General features: G+C 48.1%; 1 protein-coding gene across 2 annotated transcripts in view; it reads left to right on the plus strand.

Annotated features, from left to right (window-relative positions):
• Positions 1-21,344, plus strand: part of ZFPM1 (zinc finger protein, FOG family member 1) — a 69,684-nt gene that overhangs the window by 24,330 nt on the left and 24,010 nt on the right. For both annotated transcript variants that reach the window (XM_070952785.1, XM_070952787.1), the window contains exons 2-3: positions 9,689-9,820; positions 14,362-14,439. In XM_070952785.1, coding sequence (XP_070808886.1) covers positions 9,689-9,820; positions 14,362-14,439 — 210 coding nt within the window. The remainder of the gene's footprint in view (positions 1-9,688; positions 9,821-14,361; positions 14,440-21,344) is intronic.

Genomic DNA, 21,344 nt, shown 5'->3' on the forward strand with positions numbered 1-21,344 from the left:
TTTGCTTTTTCAGCTGCTCATTTTCTCTAGTTCTTGACTCCTCCGTTTTGGCAATCCCACAACACAACACACTGGGCTGGGCTGGGGCGAAAGGCCACCCCCCCCACCCCACGAGGATTAGTTAGCCTCAATTTGCATTGTTTTCTTTTCTTTTTGATGTTCCCAAAATGCATTAACCTCCGAAGTGATCCATTTAAGTGGGTCGTGGGAACCAGGCCATCTGGTCCCAAAAAAAGATGGATGGAAATATTCCCGTTAGGGGGGAAAAAACTATGCTGTCAGTTATGGAAAAAGCAGCTGCTCCCCAGGGTTTGGGACATGAAGCCCTTCCGAGATGACACCAAACACGGGACCCGTGAAGGGGAGAGCAGCGAAAGTCACAGACGTTGCAGAGCAAACCTCCTCCCTTCCATTTGTGGCACTCTTGATTTCTGGGTCTGCACGGAAGAGAGTGTCTGTCCCTCTGCCTCGGGGACCCACATAGGAAGGCAGCGCCACTTTATCGTCTCCGAGCATGGCAGAGGACTGAGGAAAATGCGTAGATGTCAAGACAGAGGAACAATCTCCTTGGCTTCTGGGATGGGCGTCATCCATGTATTATCAGTTGCTCGCACCAGACTGATAGGAGCATTTATCTCCAGAGACATTTTCAAGAGTTTGGAGAGGAACAGGAGGACTCAGAACAAGCCAAGATGCTGGGTCCCAATGCTGGTGTGATCATGATTGGATGGGGCGGAGTGGTGGTATTTCATTCCCACCTCCATCATTGTCCCCCAGGAGGTTCTGAACCCTCCTTTTGGCTTTCATGTTTTTCTCCATTTTACTTCGCTTCACTGCAAAATCTAAATGCTCCAAAAAATATGAGGCTATTTGAATAGTTGTAGGTTTAGGACTACCTACCTAGTGGGGATATCCTCAAAGGAAGAAGCTTGGGTTCTGCAGAAGGATCACGGCTGTCCCATCAAATTGGCTTCTGGTAGCCAAAATGGAGAGAGTTGGGAAGAACAGGAAGGACGGGACCCTTCTTCCTAGTATACATTGACCAAGCTGAAACTGGGCACTTCCTCCTCCTCCAGGGAATATATTTTGGTATATGTAAAGATATTTAGATGCCCAGAACTCCTTCATGTTGGAATTTAGAATCAGAATAGAGCTGGAAGGGACCTTGGAGGTCTTCTAATCCAACCCCCTGCTCAAGCAAGAGACCCTGTCCCACTTCAGACAAATGACTGTCCGGTCTCTTCTTAAAAACCTCCAGTGATGGAGCACCCACAACATCTGGAGGCACGTTGTTCCGCTGATTAATTGTCCTCACTGTCAGGAAGTTTCTCCTTAGATCCATGTTGCTTCGCTCCTTGATTAGTTTCCATCTGTTGCTTCTTGTCCTGCCTTCAGGGGCTTTGGAGAACAGGACAACCCCCTCCTCTTTATGGCAAATACTAGAACACTGTTCTCATGTCACCCCTAGTCCTTCTTTTCGCTAGACTGGCCATCCCCAAATCCTGCAACCGTTCTTCATGGCCTTTAATCTCTTTAGTCTCCAGGCCTTTAATCATCTCAGTTGCTTTTCTTTGCACTTTTTCCAAGGTCTCAACATCTTTTTGGTAATGTGGTGACCAAAACTGGATGCCATATTCCAGGTGTGGTCTTACTGCTCAGACTCATCATCATCTAAAATTCACCCCATCTGCGGTGAACTTTCTAAAACGTCAGGCATCTCCTCCTGCTGGCACCTAGGAGGTGGGCTTAGTGTTAGAAATGGGGGCAAGTCTGAATTGTGCAAATCCATTGTGCATTAGGTCAAGAGGATACTTTGAGTTGACAAGAACCTATCGCTAACCCGTTTCATTGTGGAGTCCTAATTTCTCATCCCGCTTCTGAGTGACTCCTGGGATTCCTAGCCAGGGTGACCTCCCCTCCCCCCCTTGAGAAAGGCTATATTAAGGGTGAGAAATGTGTCTTGCTCTTCACCCCCCAGCCATAACAGTCTCGCTGCCTCCAGAGGGAAGGGAAAACCCACTGTGGGCAGTAGATTTCTGATCCTTAACAAAGTTGGCATCCTGTGGCCTCTTATCAGAGCTGTGTGTCTGGCCGAGAGCTTTTATTATCTACCCAACATCCCTTTGGTGGTCTCCCTAGCTGTCTGTTCATTTACCCATCTTTGACACAGATAGGCACGTTGTCAGCACTAAATTGATTGGTCCTGGGCTGCTGCTGTGACAGGAGGCCTCATCCAGCAAAGGAGCAGCCTGTGGAATCATGGACGACCTCTTGATGAAAGAGGCTTTGAGTCTGAGAACCCAATGGCGTGTCATGGTGTTTTGTGAACTGAACAGTTTTCGGTCAAACGTGGAACACCAGCGTCCCACTCATGGTGCATCTTCCACTTTGCAGCTGCCGTTGAACAACTCATCTCTTTTCATACAAAGACTTGTGTTATCTCTTTGCTATGAACAGGTAGTATGCTAGTGTGTGCAGCCCACTGTCTCCCAACCCCCATGCTAACACTAATTTAATAAATTGATTTAGTTTCAAGATAGAAAACTCTCAATGCACCTGCTCAGGTGGGAGAACTTGGTCCATCTAGTCTCCTAGAAGGGGCCAGATTTTTGCACCCTGCCTTGATATACTGAGAATTGATCTTCTGTTAAGCAGGTATCTGCTCAATACTAGAATCTCAGAAAGACCATCCATTGTGTAGCTTTCTTCTGAAGTGGCTTCTTGTCCTTCCTTTTACAGTTCAGAAGGACAATCCAGAGATTGTTTTATAACTCTTAGCTGGTTTGGATAGTACTGTAAACCAGTGTATTTTAATCTTGGCCACTTTAAGATGAGTGGACTTCAACTCCCAGAATTCTGGCTTGGAAATTCTGGGAGTTGACATCCACACATAGTAAGGTGGCCAAGGTTGAGGAACACTGCCTTAAATCAGTTTTGAGAAATACTCCTTAAACATTCCTGGATTGTTTGGTAGTGACACTTGCCTGAAGACTAAGCATAAGTGAAGGCACTATCAGCCGAAGCACTCACAATTTATTCTGAGAAAGCTAGGAGCTACAGATCATGTTGAGAAGACTTGCTGTAAACTTGCAATTCCTTTCAGCACTCTCTACAAGTCAAGTAATCTATCCGGCAAAATTTAAGCCATCTAGGACTATACTTCTTTTTAGGATTGGGGGGGACTTGATCATTTGGAAGCTCCCTCCCATTTCCGAAAACAAAAAGAAAATGGATTAATGTCTCCAGAACAAGAAGATACATCCGGTGGCCCATCTCTCTGATTGACTGGTTTTCTGCATGTCGAACCCAAACTTCTGGGCTGCGGTTGTACGGCCCAGAAGAAATTCTGCTCCGAAGAATTTGCTAAACTTCTTATCCCAGCAGGGAAGATCTCCCCTCGTACTGTTTATGCAACAACCACACCTCAGGACAGAGGCAGATTAAAGCTTATCTATTACAGAACAAGGGAGAATGTGTTCCATCTCCCTCTTTCATTTCATGTTAAGCCACTGTAAGATAATATGGGTCATGTGGGGGAATTCTGACATTGAGATGATGGCCCGCAAGGTCAGAGACCTGATGTTTTTCAGGAAAAACCTCAGCCGAAGACTCAGTGATGGTCGTGGGTCATGTCTCTAGCTCAGGGGTCTCCAACCTTGGCAACTTTAAGACTTGTGGACTTCAACTCCCAGAATTCCTCAGCCAGCTTTGCTGAGTTGAATTCTGGGAGTTGAAGTCCACAAGTCTTAAAGTTGCCAAGGTTGGAGACCTGTGCTCTAGCTCACCATCTTACAAAGTTGTATTGGTAGTAGCCAACCCATCTCCTGTTTTGTCCTTGTCTTAGTCTCGGGAAGGAGTGCCCTCTCCGAAGTTGCAAGACTGAACTTCAAACCTGTATTTCTATGCTACAAATTGCCCGTTTTTCTGTTTGTTAATTGGATGGAGTAATAATTACGAAGAGCAGCTCTGGCTTGGGGTGATGTGAATGGATTATTAAGGCAACTCTGATGGAGGGAGGACGAGAGGTCCCCCAATCCCTTGTCTCTTTTCCCATCCATCTCTAAAGCAAGATTTCTTGGCAACTTTAAGATGTGTGGACTTCAACTCCCAGAATTCTCCAGCCAGCAGAATCCTAGGAGGAGAAACCTGCTCATCTTAAAGTTCCCAAGGTTGAGAAACACTGATTTAAAGTCCGCTAAGCCATCCCATCAACTGAAGAATCTTTGTCTGGTGGGAATGACCTCGGATAACGGCTGGGAGCAAGCCTTCTCCCCGAGACTTGGCTTTATCTCTTATGGGAGGGTGTATCTCCGCTATCGCAGCCCAGCTCTGTTTGTGATCTCCACGTTCCCTTCCAGAGGGAAGCTGGTTTTCAGGGCGAAGCCTTCGCGCAGATCGAGCAGATCCTTCAGCCTAATGTTTCCCACCAGAGGACTTTGCAAAAGTTTTGCAAAGCCAAAGGCATTTCTCACCCCACAAAAAGACAGGTGCTCTGCAGTCCCAGAGACATATCCCCCCTCCCCCCCAGTCTTACCCCCTTGATGGATACGCAGAGGGAAAGGGAGGGGGAAGGGGAGTTGTCAGCTTTGGCATGGAGTGGCTGCCTCCCCGATCTCCAAGCTGGTGGGAAAGTTTGAATCTGTTGCTATTTTCTAGTTCTTATCACCCTGTCTTATCAGCGAGTTCTTGTCTGCAGGCTTGGTTTGGGACTGTCAGGGTCTCTCTCTTGGCAGCCTGGAAAAAATCCTCCCCCCTCCCTCTCTCTCCAGATTTTTTTTTAAAAAATTTACTGGATAAATGAGAAAGATCAAGAAAGGCTTATTGTTCAGGCGACAAGAGAAGAAGTTTGGTGTGAATGAAATGATTGACTAATTAAACTCCTAATACTTGGGCTGAATGTCTGTCTACCTCCTCCCAACTTCCTGAACGAGAAGTTTCATGCCAATAGCAGGGAATATTTGTAACTCGGAGTTGAACTGGGGGGTCCCTGGTGCTCTCTGAGCTTGGTGGTTTTCATTACGTTCGTTCGTCGTTACTTAACCAGGTAACATCATCAGTGATCTGGTCTCCCGCCTCCCACCCTTTGTGGGGCAGCCCTTGATGGTTTTGTAGAGAGGAAGGACTTGGCGCCAACTCCTGCCTCCTGCTAGGTGGAGAGAGATGCTTCGGAAGGGCCCACTGAGGTGGGAGGGGCACTTTAGGGAGGTTGTGCACCTGAAGGCCTAGGAAAGGAAGAACGGGGTGGGAAGTGGAATCCTTTTCAGCTGCAGGCACAGGATGTTGGGGTGTGTAGTCCCACACGTCTGGAACAGAACAGGTTTCTGGAATGCTGTCCTTGGCGGAAGAGCTGTATGGTATTTTAAATAAGGTGCCTGGCTGTGTTTATAGGAGAGAAAAGGAGCTGCCTTAGACCCATAGTTCGATTTCAGTTGGCACCTTGAGCTGAAGGGAGTCTTTGATTGTTCTTTCATTTGTGAAAAGGAGGGAAAGGAAATATTGGCACAGGTGCCCATGTCCTCCTGGACAAAACCTGGTTTCTCTTTAACCCCCTCATTTTAAAAGAAGACAAAACCGAGGTTTACCATACAGGATGCACCCAAATCCCAATAAAGCCCCTTTCCTCCCCACTCCCACAAGGCCTTTTTTAATCTCACACTTGTCCCACAGTGGAGCCACCCAGAAGCCAGCAATTTCCTTGCATTAGGAGCTGAGGAGCTAAATATGAATATAAATGCAAGTCCTCGGCAGGGCGGTTTTCCAAGGGAATTATCTTGGCTGCCTTGGATTGACAAGCCACCTTTCTTTAGCCTGCCACACACTCGGTTGGCGGTACCTTTTGGACAAAAAGGGGGAATCGGGGATTCGAACTGGCCTTTGTGAAGGTTGAGAAATGAGCTGGAAGGAAGGCTGGGCTGACTTGCCAGGTCTTCGGAAGCGGGGAGAGCCTTGTTTCTCTTTACGGGAGGACAGGTGTATGAACCAAGAGTAAAACCTTGCCTGGAAGTCAGAAAGGAAAGAAAAAGGTGTGTAGGATTCTCGGCAAAATGTATTTCTTTGTGTTTCCAGATGAGGAGGTGTTTGGGAGAGCCTCCTGATGTGCAGTGTGTCTATCTCACTTCCTGAATTTATGTAATTAGTCTCATCTTGCTTGTTTCCTGCCCTGGAAAACCAGATTTTCCATAACTCTGGAATCCTCCGAATTCTAAAGTTTTTGCTACATATTAGGGATAGCTTCCTTAGGTTGTGTTTGACTCAGCCAACAAGATTCGAAGAAGCTAAATAAGCTGAATTCTCAATTTTGGCTAAAAGGGGAGAAAAGTTTTACTTTCTCATCCAAACTGAGTCAGACTGGAGGGATCACTGACAAGAACAGACAGAGATGACCAGAGGATGGATGTGTGGGGAGTGGGTGTCGCAGCCCCACTCCCAGCAATGATATTTTCCTTTCAATAGGAGAATTGGCTGTAAAACAGGGCAGGGGGCACAGAGGTGAGGAATCAGATGTGGCACAAGGAAGGCCAATGTCAGTAAGTGAGTAGAGTTTGTTGTTCTGTCCCCAAACAGTCTGCTCTCCATCACTGAATTCCATCCCCTTCAACAAGGGAGATGATGATAAAGAATAGGTACCACTGATGTCTTTACCTACTTTGGTAATGAAATGTCTGCAAGTAAAGCAGCAAGCTCAGAGAACACCAACTCTGCCCCACAAGAGGTAGCACGCAAAATCTTCTGGAGGGTCTGGAAATTTTTTTGCAAAAGTGGCTTTCTAATTCTCTTCCAAGAACTAGCCAGGTTTGACCCTGATTAACTGCTGGGATCAGCCAGAGTTGGCCAGGTGGTGGGTCCAGCTGTTCTGACCAGAAGTGCAAGGGAACGGCCTTGTCCCAGATCGGTCGGATTCATCCTAATAGCTTGGGGGACCCGCCTCTCATGCCCAGGAAATAAACTCCCAGGGGTTTGCAAATACACAGCAGACATATTCTTCATCATCCAGGGTAGACCTCCTACCCCAGAGCACATTCATTTGGGGATTTTGCAAATGCTGGCCTTCTCTCTCTCTCTTTCTCTCTCTCTCTGTACATGGACATATTCCCACTCCTCCCCCTCCCCACAGAGTTCTTGGAAGGGGCAGAAAGCCGGTGAGCATCTGCTGGGGTAACGTGGCCCCATCATCTCAGATTTGCCCCAATTCTCCCTTTACAATGGCTGCATTTTTTAAAAGAGAGAGAGAGAGAGAGAGAGAGAGAGAGAGAGAGAGGAGAAGGTGGGGGGAAGGGAAGGAACCCCAGTTTAATTGTCTGAGTGGGAGGATCTGGGAAGTGAGTGTGTCTCAGGCACCCCTTCCCCTTCCCCCCTCCCCAAAGCCAGCCTTTAGTAATTCAGTTTTAAAGCATGAAAAAAGGGAGTTGATGAAATTCCACTATCAGCAGTGAGCCAATATGCAAAATATCTCGCCCAAAATCAAATAGCTATTATGTTTTCATTTCCATTTCAGCGTATTTGCTTAATGAAGAATAGACAGATCAGGCTGACGGAGGGAGTCTGCGTGAAGTGATAACTCCTCTAAGGCTCCAAGCAATCCCGCAGACATGATGCCCAACTCGGCTCCCTCCCTCCTTCCTCCCTTGCACCTCTTCCACACTCTTCCCTTTTTCTCTCGCCTCCTTTCTCCCTCCTGTCTTCCAAAAGAAGAGCCCAGCTCAGTCCAGGGAAGCCGGGAGGGTTTTTGGGGTGGGGTGGGGCAAAGTCTCTGGGTGCAGATGAACGCAGAGGGGGCCTCCGGAATAATAGCTTTGGGTTTTTCCCCAAGAAAAAGAGTTGCAGATGTTTTAGGTGGGTTCTGCCAACCTTCCTGGGTTCTTGGTTGAGCCAGAAGCCCAGGTTCCACCAAGAGATTCCCCCGATTATGTAGCTAGTGGCAGTTTTAAAGTCATAAATTATAACTCATAAGCCTCAAAGGGGTTACGCATTGTGTGAAGTTGTGGTTTTTTGGATAAGCCACAGTTGGTGGAGTTAACTTATCAGGCTCAGCCATAAATCACAGATCTCTAACTGTATCCTGGCAGAAGGCGATGGGCAGGTCCAGCCCCAGACTAGAATAGAAGTGGTGACACCCCAGTTTAAGTAAATGGAGATATCAACCCCTGGACTTGATGGGAAGCTTTTGGGGGCACTCTCCATCCACCCCTTGGGCAACCTCTGGACCTTTTGCTGAATGTTTCTGCGTCCCAAGTGTTTGTATGGTATTTCCTAGGCTTCCTTCATGGCCAAAAGAGCAATAAACCTCTTTTCCAAAATCAAAGTGAGGTTGAACACTGTAAGTTACACCAAACAGGGGTTTCCATGTTGGGCAGAGAAGATGGCAGAGGAGATGTTCTGCTCCACTTCTAATCAGCCCGTCCTCTTTCTTGAAATGGTCCTGCACCCTGTCCTGCCCCTTGGGCCCCCCCAAGGAAAACAAAGCTCCCCCCTCCCAGAAGCGGAGAGAACCCCCATGCATTTTTCCAGACCTCAACCACTCTCCGAGACTTCAGGCATGTATATTTACTCTGCGAGAACAAAAGGCCCATAATCTATACAAAGCAGACAACAATGAGCGTGAATAAAGAGCTTGCCAGAGAAGAAAAGGCAATTTATTCTAATGCTACTAATTTCTGTTCCAGCACAATTAAAAAAGCTCTGATAATATTCAGAAACAATCGCTCGCTAACAAATCGTTTCTCTCACTGTAAATTCGTTAGGCTAATTTTTTCTTTCACGCCTTCACGCTCCTGGTTCTGATAAAGTTAACCCTCTCGGTCCTTCCCTAATTCTTCTCTTGCCCTCTCCCCTTCCCCTGGGATAGAGGGGCAGATAGAGGGAGCCAGAGGTCAGAGACCCCCACGGCCCCTGGACCAGCACCTCCGCAATGAAGGTGGCTCAATCTAACAATAATTGCTAGCATAGCTGGCTTTGGAGTCTTCAGAGCAGAGACGGTCTTGGTTGGGATGCTAGAAAAGCTTGAGAAGATCAATGTTCCATATCCTTGGAATTGTGGCCTCCTGAGGTTCTGATGTTGTCTACAGAACTGTGGAGGATTGAAAAATGTATTTCTTCTGATTATAAATTCCAGTCCTTTAAGGTTCTAGATCAGGCATGTGAGCCTTCTCCTGAATGATGAAGCCTGGTCCATCATGAGGTCTATCTGGAGGCCTTCTTCAACAGCATCCTGGCCTTGGGATCATTGTGAAGCCCTATGTGGCTTCCTCATCTTGCCCTTGCAGCCCCAGTTACAAAGAGTAGGGGGTCAGTCTTCCTGGCTATATCAGAAGCAAAGAATCCGCAAAGAAACAGAACCTCTCAGTAGCATGTATGTTTGGCCATAATTCTCCCTGTCTCTTGAGTAATATTTTTAATCAAGTCTTCTAGTGCCATGACCACAACTTGTGTGCCTCCATTCCCTTTTGACATGGATTTAGGCTGTACCTCTAGGTCCTATATTTTGGCACTATTGTGCTGATGATACCCCATCAGTATAGGTATGATGCCAAGATAATGTAGGGGTCTTGCAATGCTACCTCTAGATCAGGGGTGCAACTTTAAGCCCTGTGGACTTCAACTCCCAGAATTCCTCGGTCAGCCCTGCTGGGTTTTGAAAGAGGCGGGATGGGCACCTAACCTAACTCCGGTCTTTCCGTTGCTCCTGCAGGCGCCTTGGGTGAGATGGAAGAAGGAACTGGTGGCCTTCTGGAAGACGACTGCCTCTCCGAGAAGGAAGGAAGCGCTTCGGATCATGAAGGCTCCCTGGAAGGCGACTCTGCCGGCTCCCCATGTAGCGAGCGTGAGTGCCTTGATTTGCTTGCCCAGTGGTGGGGGGGGAGGGAGGGAGGGAGGGAGGGAGGGGGCGACAGTTTACTCATGCCCAGGAGCACCCTTGAATACAGATAGTCCTCAACTTACGACCACAATTGAGGCCAGAATTTTCATTGCTAAGTGAGACAGCTGTGAAGTGAGTTTGGTCCATTTTACGACGGTGCTTGCAACAGTTGTTCAGTGAATCTGGCTTCCCCATTGACTTTGCTTGTCAGAAGGCCGCAAAAGGGAATCGCGTCCAACTGTCATAAGTACATGCCAGTTGCCAAGCCTCTGAATTTTGATCACGTGATCCTGGGGATGCTGCAACGGTCATAAGTGTGAAAAGTGGCCATAAATCCCTTTTTTCAGTGCCGTTGTAACTTTGAACGGTCACTAAACGAACAAGAGCTGTAAGTTGAGGGTTACCGAATTGCTCTTCTACATCTGTCATCTCCCCCTCCCCCCCCCCCCAATATATTTTGGATGCACAAGGTGTTTTCCCTGGAAAGGCTCCGATGGAGAAGTCCAGGCGGGAGCCCCCCGTTCTGACGAGAGGGACGGTCACTTCTCCGGGTAGAGGAGCAGCCCTTGAGATCCTGAGTTTCGTGAACTCCTTGCCAGGGGGTGGGGGGAGGGGGGAATGGCTGCCAACGGCTGCCAAGCATTGGCGGCACAGGAGTCTCGGGCTCGCCAGTCCTTGGCTCTGGCTCAAATTACAATCAATACCTGCCCTTCTCTAATGAAGAACTTGCCTTTTTCGTGGCTCCTCTTGGAAAGACGGCTGGGCGAGCGCTGACCTCGTACTTTCCTCCCCCCCCCTTTTTTTTTTCTTTCTCAAAATTTCCCTTTGCCAAAGGCAAAAACGAGAGAGGCGCTTTTCCTCTCCTACGGGCAGAAGAGACCTTCTGCTGCCGGTGGGACTTCCGGCTGGGCTTAGACGAGGGAGAAAGTTGCCCGGAAGGAGCAGGGCTGACCTCACTCAAGGCTGGCAGGATCTGGCTGGGCCAAACTGCCTTCGAGGGGGGAAGGTTCGCTCCAGCGTGGCTTTCCCCATGCATGGCTGGATGAGGATGCCTAGCGTCCTTCAGGGTTGGCGTAGACAGCCGCTGGAAACTGGTTCAAGCAAAACTAGAGCTGAAGTCCTCGGCTTACAACAGTGGCCGAAGTTGCAACGGCACTTAAAAGGGACCTTAGGACCATTTTAGACACTTACAGCCATTCTAGCATCCCCAGGGTCACTTGATCAAAATTTGGACGCTTTGGCAATTGTCCTGTATTTATGATGGTCGCAATGTCCCGGGGGTCACGTGATCCCCTTTTGCGACCTTCTCTCAAACAAAGTCAACGGGGAAACCAGATTCATTTAACAGCCGTGTTATTAACTTAACAACTGGCCGGATTCACTTAACAATTCTGGCAAGAAAGATCGTAAAAATTGGGCAAAACTCACTTAACAACTGTTTCGCTTAGCAGTAATTTCGGGCTCAATTGTGGTCGTAAGCTGAGGACTACCTCTACGGGTTTCTTGACCCACTCGGCAGCAGGACAACGACCTCTGAAACTATCTGTTCCCCCTCCCCCCCACTCTGCATTTCAAGACAGTCAGACTCCTAATCGTGGTTATCTCTCAGACTTTTGATCCGTCAAAGGTCCACAGCCATCCCTCTCCTACGGATGTGGACATGCATGCACGCAGCTGGACCGTGGGAATCATATGCATTGCATGCAGAAAGCATGCATGCCTTATTTATCCTTTGTCCAGCGGTGGAAGTGGGTGGATGTTTGGGCATGGGGTTGGGGGCTGGGGGCTGGGGGAGAGGCTTTTGAAAGGCCAAGGGTCTTGCTCAGTGGCAGACTTTGACCCACCCAGCTGGTCTGCAGAAGGAAAGAGAGAGGAGGGGGTTTCATCAGATATCGAAGCTCTCTTCAAAAGCCCCTGGTGGGGGTTGGGGGGGGGGAGATGAGAAAACAAGGCAGCCGAGAGGGAGGGGGAGAGAGAGGGGGAGAGAGAGCCACAGAGAAATCTCTCCCTCCTGGCTGAGTGGCGCACCTGGCACTAGCGCCGTGATAAAAGGAGGCGATAGTGCGTGATAAGGGGCCGGCTGCAATAACTGTTGCTCCCGTGGTGCATAGCAAGAAGCTTTCAGCAGGATGGATAACAATCAATATGCCAGCCGCTTTGATTTATAGCCCCAAATAATGGGACTTTTATACCCGCCGATTGATTTGATATTAATCATCGCCTCCCCACCCTGGTCACCTGTATTAATAATAATCGCCCATGGCCGGTGACGTCAAGCACGCACGCAGACCCACCCACCCCTCGGTGCCATTTATGGGGCCCGTGGAGCAAGCGTTCGAAAGGCAAACATGCCCTGTGCCCACTAATCTTTCACACCACCTTCCGAGATCGGCTTATCTCAGCCAGCAGGTTAATGGTGAGAAGAATGGTTCTCGGTTGCTCTGACGGCAGCCCAGGTGGAACTGGCCCAGGAAGGTGCTTCTCCTTGGGATCGACCAGCCGAGGGGAGGCCTGGGTTGGGGGCAACCCCAGCTCCTGTCCTCCCCAGGTTTAAGAGCGGAAGTTCTCTTGCTCCTGGGCCCAAACCTATGGAGAAGGGGTCTCCAAACTTTGTTAACTTTGAGACTTGTGGACTTTAACTCCCAGAGTTCCCTAGCCAACCCAGCTTTGACCTGTTGAGCAGGGGCCTCCAACCTTGGCAAGTTTAAGGTTTGTGGACTTCAGCTCCCAGAATTCTGGGTAGCTGGGGGATTCTGGGAATTGAACTCCATAAGTCTTAAAGTTGCCACGGTTGGAGACCCCTACTATCAAGGATTCCAGCTAGACAACCTGAAAGCCACATCTGAAGGAGCTTGTTGTCCTGAATCAATTCTTCTCCTGTGCCCACCAAGATATGCCTGTAAGGAGAGGGGGGGGCGTATCACTGATCTTGTATTGGTGCATATGTATGTATGAGAGAGAAGTGGGAATGGGCTTCCATGTGGCCATTCATCAGCTCCTTCCACCCCCTTTCTGGCAACTTGCTGTCTGCAGAAAGTCCTTTCTTCATATCTAACAGCTTCCACTCTTATTTTGGGAGCTTTCGGTTGATTCTCCTGCTATTTTAGCACTGCAGTGGTTTTGGAGATAATCCTTCAACTGCTGGGGGAAGCTTGCATGATCGCTGATTTCTAAGAGTTCTCCCCAAATTTGTTTGTCGTTCTATTGTTTCGTCTTATCATGGTCATCGCTGTTTTTGAATTATTGTTAGCCACCCGTGAAGGGGGAGGAGGTGACCTCTGCTGTGGCTTTAGGACTTTTTGTGGCCCACAAAGTAGCCTTGATAAGCTTGTTGTTTTTGAACCAGAGGAAAAGCATAACAAGGACGTAACTCCTTCATCTTCTTCGTTGACCAAGTAAATACAGAAACCCAAACAAGGATTTCTTTTGTTCCAAATTTTGGTTTTGGGTCGTCAGGTGCAAGCCAAAATGTTCTTAGGAAGCCATAAAATACAGGCAGTCCTTGACTTTTGAGCCCAAAATTTATGTTGCTAAGTGAGACATTTGTTAAGCGAGTTTTGCCCCATTTTACAACCTTTCTTGGGGGGGGGCCTTTGAGTTGGCACAATAAATTGTCACAATATGGGTGTCAAGGATTTTTCTCACCCTGTTGCTGTCTGAATCCTCCCTTGCTTGGCAACCGCCTGCCTCCCCTCACTGCAATTTATTTATTTAATAATAAATAAATAAGGTTCCAGGTTCTTTCCTGAGTCAAAGCCAAGTATCTGCTGAGGATATACTTGTCATATATTAAGTTTATAAGGCCACCCAATTCCATAAGGACCCCAGGCAGCGGACAAGGATAAAATCACCGCCAAAAAAAAAGACACAAATAGTTTCACATCCATCTTTTTCCTGTGGATCCTTAAATGCCAGATGGCCCAATTCTTTCAACACCAGATTGTTAACTCGGGAGGTGGACTGCATCAATTCACAGTGAAAGTGGATAGGTGATGGTCTATTAGATGAAGAAGTCGCTTGGAGAGCAGGTGAGCCAGGGAAAAAGTTATAGATAGCTCCCTTTTCTTTATAAAGGGTTTTTTTTGAAAATGTGGTCCCCATTCTACGGTTCCAGTCCCCTCTTCTAGGAAGGGATACCTAGGTTGGGAACCTTGCCTGTTGTTTGGGGAAATGAGCCTTATTTATCCTAGCTCCTTTAGTTCTATTTCCGTAAATTATTTCCCGCAGGAAGAAGAAAAAGATAAGAGGAAAGCATGGAAGAACTAAGGAGGGCTCCTATTGGGAGATGTTCCCATGTGGGCCTCCTTCATGGTTGCCATGCCTTGTCTGGAAAATGTCTGAAGACTTTGCTTTCTGGTGCCTACCTCTAAGCCTTTATGGGCACCAGGGCTGAGATGGAGACAGGCGAACAGCTGAGCAGGAATCTCCTGCCCTAACCAACCACTGATCGTATCTCCTTTGTGGGTTTTGAAGTGCGATTGTGATGTTTCCTCTTTTGATTTCAGAGGCCGAGTCCAAAGAGGAGAATCTAGACGAGTCGGATAAGCCGCAAACGCCAGAGACCGAGCTGTGGACGGGACCAGGTAAATCTCCTCTCTTCGTTTTCTCAAAAGCGCCCGGTTCTCGGCACAGAACAGGGTGGTGAGCATAAAAGCTGAATGCTTCGCTTGTGTGCCAGGTCCAGCTTGGTTCTGCCCCACTGTGAAAGCGTACCGAATACCAAGCGTTGGCATGTGAATTATCTCCCAAAAGTGATCTTTAAAAACTTTGGTTAGCTTGCTTGGAACATCTCTGAAGGAAAGGGTCCTTTTTAAGAATCCACAGACTATGTCATAGGAGAGTTACGCAGTAGTTAGGGGAGGAAGTGCCCCATCCGATTGCTTTCTCCCACTTATTGATCATGACCATCTGTCTGCTGTAACTCGGGGCACATCTGACAGCTCCCAAATTCAGGCAAGTGCAGGAGCTGTGACTCCCATGGAAGAGCCGAGTGCAGAGGTTTAGGAAAGCCGGATCCTGCTTCTGGTGTTTGGTTTGGACTTTAAACTGTAAGCTGACATGGTCTACGGGGAAACGGTTGGGCGTGCCGGTCTCCATCTGTTAACAGAACAGTAAGGAAGTGTAAAAACAGAAGTTCAGATATATGCGAGATACGCAGTGGCTCCGATCGGGGTGATGTGAACAGTGAAGGGGCTCGGAGTAGCTCTTGTGCGTATCTCTCTGGCAGGAGATCCCAGGCTCAACCAAAGTCTGAAGATTAAGTAGGCCAAAGGGAGTGGAAGGGACCAGGGATCTGGTTGTCCATCGGCTGCTGTCATCACACAGCACCCACTTTCACCCAGCGAAAGGTCCTTGGCGATACCTGCTTGTTGGAGAGCATCTCTTAGTGTAACCATCCAAAGGATCCCGACACACCCTTAGTCTTGTTTGAAGGATGGGCACTTGACAAATATTGATCCAGGCTGGAAAATGACTTCTTTCCGTCTAGAGCCATAGCTGGACACCACAGGTGTCAGTAGATCGTGTGGGCCAAGTCGCCAACACTTTCCCACACAGTTTAAGGCAGTTCCTTGTGTGTTCCTCCATCTTTTTCCAAGCACTTCAGGGATGTGTATTTGGAAAAGGGTTCTTTTTTACCCTAACAAGAGCCTTGGTAGTACAGAGGTCTAAGGCACCCTGTTATTAAGCTGGTTATTCAGACCAGCTGCCTGCAATTACTGCAGGTTCGAATCTCGCCAGGCTCAAGGTTGACTCAGCCTTCCATCCTTTCTAAGGTAGGTAAATTGAGGACCCAGTTTGTAGGGGCAATAAGCTGACTTCGTATAAAGATACAAAAGGATGAAGGCTATTGCTTAGCGCATTGTAAGCCGCCCTGAGTCTCCGGAGAAGGGCGGCATATAAATCAAATTTAAAAACAAACAAACAAAAAAAACAATAACTTTGCAAGATGGGCTAGCTAAGCCAAGGTCATGGAGAAACCAAAGAATAGCCTTACAGCATCTTAGAACTTCTCAAATCATATCATTTGCATGGATGAACATGCGTGCATTTGTACCCACATCCATGTGTGGTTCTTCCTTCACAAAAAAAAAAATTATGCTCATCTAAAATTGTTTACACACCTTATATACACAATGAAGCCAACAGTACCAGAGTTGCTAAAGAGAGAAGGAGAAGGTTCTCCTTGAAACCTCAGCTCTGCTCCAATTTCTGCTCTTAGAGCTTGGATACCTTCCTCTCTTGTTCTTATGGGTTTTGTTTCTTGAAAAGAAGGGAGGGTTACGAAGAAGACCCCCCCCCCGCTCCTCCTTCTCCTGGGTCAGTTTGGAAACACACCCAACCGGGAGATGGCATGGAGACTCCTGAAGGCATATCTCCACTCTTTCCCCAGCTGTTTCGGAATAGCTTTTCTGCCAGCATTCCTCTGCTCTCCCCTTTTCTTTCTCCTCCAATTCCCCTCCCCACATCTGGCTCCTAGTCCAGGAAGGGAAACGTGTGTTCGCAGCCAGGCTGATATCCTTGGCTCTTCCTGGATGTGTTGGCCGGAAATAGATCTGCAGAAGGTCCACACCTTCTCCTTGGTTATCTGCTGTCTCCCATCCCTGACCTTTGACCTGTTGGAGCCCAGCCTGCTCGGCCCCTGCTCGGCACTGGCAGTGATGGTCGTTGGCCCACCATGCCAGGACGTCCTTCCCGCCATATTGTAAGCATCCTAGAGGGCAACAGTTGGCATTCCCGGCCTCCAAAATGCTGACCGTGGGTTTATTCTTTAACCAACGATTTATCAAGTCTTCCCTGTTGACTGGATGCTCAGTTTAGGACTCTTACCTTCACTGAGAATGACACAAGTGAAAACTATCCGGCTGATTTCCAGAAGGGAAACCCCACACTTTCCCCCCAGGGCCAAGTGCCACCTGGGAAAAGCAAGGAGAACGAATGGAAAGAGGTTGCAAAATCAGTGATGGAGGCTCAATGTGCTGCAGGCTGGGGAATTCTGGGAGTTGAAGTCCACACATCTTTTAATTAATTACTTCATTAAATTTCTTCCAAGAATAAAGTTTTAAAAAGAAGAAGAAAGAAATTGGGGAAAAAAATAGGGAGGGGTAAAGTGCAAGGGATAAAGGAAGAGAGGAAAAACAAAAGAAAGCAACTTTCTTTGATACAGTTGCAAATTAAAATACATTCACCTTTTGATCTGACATTCAGTAATACACAATGTTTCTATCATCAGAAACAATTGTAATTGTCACAGAATTAATACAGCACCTCTTTTGGTCTCAAGCAAAAAGTCCATAAGTGGTTTCCACATAAAAGTAGATCTTAAGGTTGCCCCGGTAGAGAAAGACTGGCATAGATTGTGCCACCTCGGTTCAAAAGTCCCGGGGGATAATTCTCCACTGGGACCCCAAAAAGCCCCAGTTAGTAGGAGACAAGAACCCTGATTATGTTCAGTCCCCCGTCCTTCCCTGCTGGAAAAACCCTGCCTAATTGGCCTGCTCCTTCCCCGAGGCTGAAAACGGGCCTAGAAAATGCACCCACCCACCCCACTCCCATGACTGAACCCCGTTTGGCTCTTTGCGTTCTTTATGTAAAAGAGATTTTATTATCTCTCCGTCCAGCCCATCTCCGCTGCGGTAATTGGAGTGATATTAATTTCTGTGTGGCTGGGAGTCGATCTTGGTCCGGCGATGCGGGGGTGATAGAGCCCTTCCTTTCTGGGCTAACCGCCGCGATAGGCCTTCTATCAGTCTCTACGCAGGCACCGCACTTATCAGGAGGAGAATGGCAGAAAGAGGGAAGGAAGGAGGAAAAAGAGGACACTGTCAGCAGCCTGAATTTCTCCTTTATCTGGCAGGATCCACCATGTGTCAGCTCTGGCAGGCAAGAGAGTCTTGGAGACACAGAGATCAGACAGGGAAGTTGGGCTTTTGTTCCTGAAACTAGCAAGTTTGGGCCATTGCAAACCTTCCTTTGTTCCCTCTCTCCCTTTTTTATCTCCCTCCCTCCTTCCTTCCTTCCTTCCTTCCTTCCATCCCATCTTCCTTTCATCTTCAATCACCCTCCTTCCCTCTCTCCTATCCCTCCATCTCCTTCCTTCCGTCCTTCCTTCTTCTCTTTCTCCTTCCTTCCTTCCTTTCCCCCTGCCTCCCTCTTTCTTCCTCTCATCCCTTCTTTCTTTAGCAGCCTCCCTCTCTTTGCCCAAGTTGGCAGAGTTAAGCAGAGCCTCCCTCAGGCCCAGATTCAGCAGCTTGCCAAGGGCCTGGAGAGCATCTGGAGAGCACAGGGGGACCAAGCATGCAGTCTCCAGCCCAGGTGAGATGCAGCTCCAGCTTGGCATCTTCTTCCTTCCTGGAAATATGCACCAAGTTCTTGAGACTATGTTATGTTTGGGTGCCAATGGTGGCTCCCCTTTGTCCTGGGAAAGGTGCCACAGATGATTTGAGGCTGAGGACGGCCCAGACAATTCAGACCTGTTTGTCATGGCAGTTGGACTCCGAGTTCAGGTTCATCTCCAGATGCTCCTCTCAGGCCAATCACAAATATATTGTGGCTGCTGTTACTAGGATGAAAGGATGAGGGTCTTCTCTGTGAATTCCCTCCTGTCTGCAAAGAAACAGCTCAGTGGTGAAATGTAAAATTCGTTGCCACTGGTTCTGTGGGCGTGGCTTGGTGGGGGTAATGTGACTGGGTGGGCGTGGCCAACTTTTTTTTTTTTTACTTTTAAACCCATTTTTCCTACAACCTCTTCTGCTGAAGAGGTTGTAAAAAATGCTTTTAAAAGCCTTTGACAATCCCAGCTGAGCCACGCGATCATCAGAGGCTTCTTCTTTTTTTTTTACTTTTAAAAGCATTTTTTTGGCCGAAGAGGTTGTAGAAAAAATGCTTTTAAAAATAAAAATAAAAGCCTCTGATGATTGCGCAGCTCAGCTGGGCATGGGGTGGAGGGGCAGGGATTTTTGCTACCGGTTCTCTGAACCACCCGCTGCCATTGCTACCAGATCGGGCGAACTGGTCCGAACCGGGAGCATTTCACCCCTGAAACAGCTGGATATAAAGCAAGTCAAAACAATGGGCACATAACCCAGCAAGTCATCAAATCTGAGCATTGAATGGGAAGAAACAGGGAAGTCTCAGAGTAGCTATGAATGAGGGGAATTCTGTGGAACCTCCACATTCAGAGGAAGTCTATCTCATTGGCGGCCAACCCGAAAACTCTCCTGAGTTAGCAGAAGCGGATGCAGGAGAACCTTGTTGGGTGCTTTCATTCTGGAGCCCCCTGCAATTCGTAGGGGCTGTAGACGCAGCCCACCCTCTCCTGCCCCAACAGCTGCAGCACAGACCCCTGGTGGCCGGAGACAGGCAGGGAGGGCAGGAAGACCCTTTGCTGCCACTGCCCGCTGTGCCATGCACAATGTGAGAATCAAGGGGAACGAGAGGGACGGGATTATTTTTCCCTTCCCTCCTTTTTAATCTTCTGTTTGACCTTGCTTGCTGGAAGGGTCTTGGCTGCTTTAAAATTCCGATATGCAAATCTGTGATAGCTCCAATTTATAATCCTTAACTTGGGCACCGTTGCAGCAGATGAAACAGCCTCTTGCGTTTGTTTCCCCGTCTCTCAAGCCGGCGGCTCAGCCGCTGGAGTCGTCCCCAAGCAGGGGGGGACTTTCCTGCTCCCTCTCGCCCCCTCCCCAAGTGGAGCTGAGATGGAAGGAGGCTAGGAGCTGCTCAGCATCTTCTCAGAGAGACCCCAGCAAGCCAGTAGGGCTGAAAAGCAAACTGGGGCTCCAGTAGGCACCCCACTTCATTTTCCCCCTCGCTCTAAAAATTCCAAGGGGTTCTTGAGGACCAGCTGCTTGCCTGGGCATTGGGAAGAATAGAAACCATCAGGGGCTGATGGGGCTTTTGGGTCTGGGCGGTACCAGATTTCATGCCTGTTTGGAGTCCTGCATCCAGCAGTAGAGGTTGATTGATGGTTAACCACTTGTGTGAAATGGTATAGGGTTCCCAGCTGGAGCAGGGGGTTGACTAGAGGACCTCTAACTTCCCTTCCAGCTCTGTTATTCCGTTATTCTGATTTGACCCTGCCCTGCTCACGTGTACCATTTCTGGGTTGGTAGCCTGGGCTGAGTTTCCTTTCTAATCAGTGGAACATTTGATTCAATCAGAACCTATTGGTTGAGTGGCAAGAGGGATGGAGAGACCTAAATCCCTTCCCCTTTCATTGGCATGTTCAGCCAAGGCAACCCCGCCCTTCCTCTTCCCTCTCCTGTCAGAGCTCTTGACAAAGTCTCGTTCATGGCACACCTTTCACCTGCTGCCAGTTCAGGTAAAGTCAGATTTCAGAGGAGCTCAACTCCTGATGACTCATGGGTGCATCTGCGTAGTTTCCACTTTCTGGAATGGTTTTCAGGTGCCCGGCCTAGTCTACAGGTTGGGATTCCCTGGTGGCCCCATCCAAGTATTAACCACGTTTGGCCCTACTTAACTTCTGAGCTCAGAAAACACCCAACTGGGTCCATTGGTCATTTTGCCCCCCAGGTTCTGTCATATGAAAAGGCTCCTGGACACAGAGACGGTTATTTCGCATGTGTGCAAATTGGTTTCATTTAAATCTACGTGTCTATGGAGAGATGTCTCAACCACCCTGGTCATGGTTGTCCCAAAGGTACCATATTTTTTGGAATATAAGACGTACCTTTTTCTCCAAAGAAAGAGGGTGAAAATCTGGGTGCGTCTTATACTTCGAATGTAGCCCCGCCCAGCTTCTCAAACAGGCGTTTCAGAGGCTGAAAAAAGCATCAGAAACGAAGCTTCAGAAAAAAAGCCCCCAAACAGAGCTTCAGAGGCTTTTTTTCTGAGGCTTTCAGAGGCAGGAAAAAAAGTTTTTTCTGAAACAGAGTTTCAGAAGTTTCAGAGGCAGAAAAAAAGCAAAAAAAAGCAAAGCACAGAGCTCACAACCAAGGAACCTGTTGCTAAAATTCACCTCTGGGAACAGCTGATTGGGGGTATTCCGGGAGGCCGATCCACCTGCCAATCAGCCTTTTTCTTATTTTCCTCCCCAAAAACTAAGGTGCGTCTTGTACTCTGAAAAATACGGTACTTCTTCCAAAAGGCAAGTAGACTCTTTTTTCCTTGAGTACTGAAGAAGCTTCTTGGAGGAGAAGTGAAACATTTTCAAGGCAAGACAAAAAACAAGGTTCAGTTGTCTTTTGGAAAAAGCACCTTTGGTTTAAATCGACATGATTGTTTTTTGGGGGGGAAACGAATGTTTCTATAGCTTCTTTGGGTGTTTTTTTAACGCAAGGGACGGCTCCCACCTTACACCTCTTGCTCAGGAAACATGGGAACCGGTGGCTGTTTTTTCCCGTCCCTGGAAGCACCTGCACTAAACCTGAGGAAGGTGCTCCTGGCTGGGCTGATTAATTGAGGCGCCTTTTAAAGGTGAAAAATGCCTGTTTATCAGTTAATGGAACTGATCGGTGGACTG

This window comes from Pituophis catenifer, unplaced genomic scaffold, assembly GCF_029215685.1.
Source record: "Pituophis catenifer annectens isolate HBS135680 unplaced genomic scaffold, rPitCat1.0.hap2 SCAF_13, whole genome shotgun sequence".
Classification (NCBI taxonomy): domain Eukaryota; kingdom Metazoa; phylum Chordata; class Lepidosauria; order Squamata; family Colubridae; genus Pituophis; species Pituophis catenifer.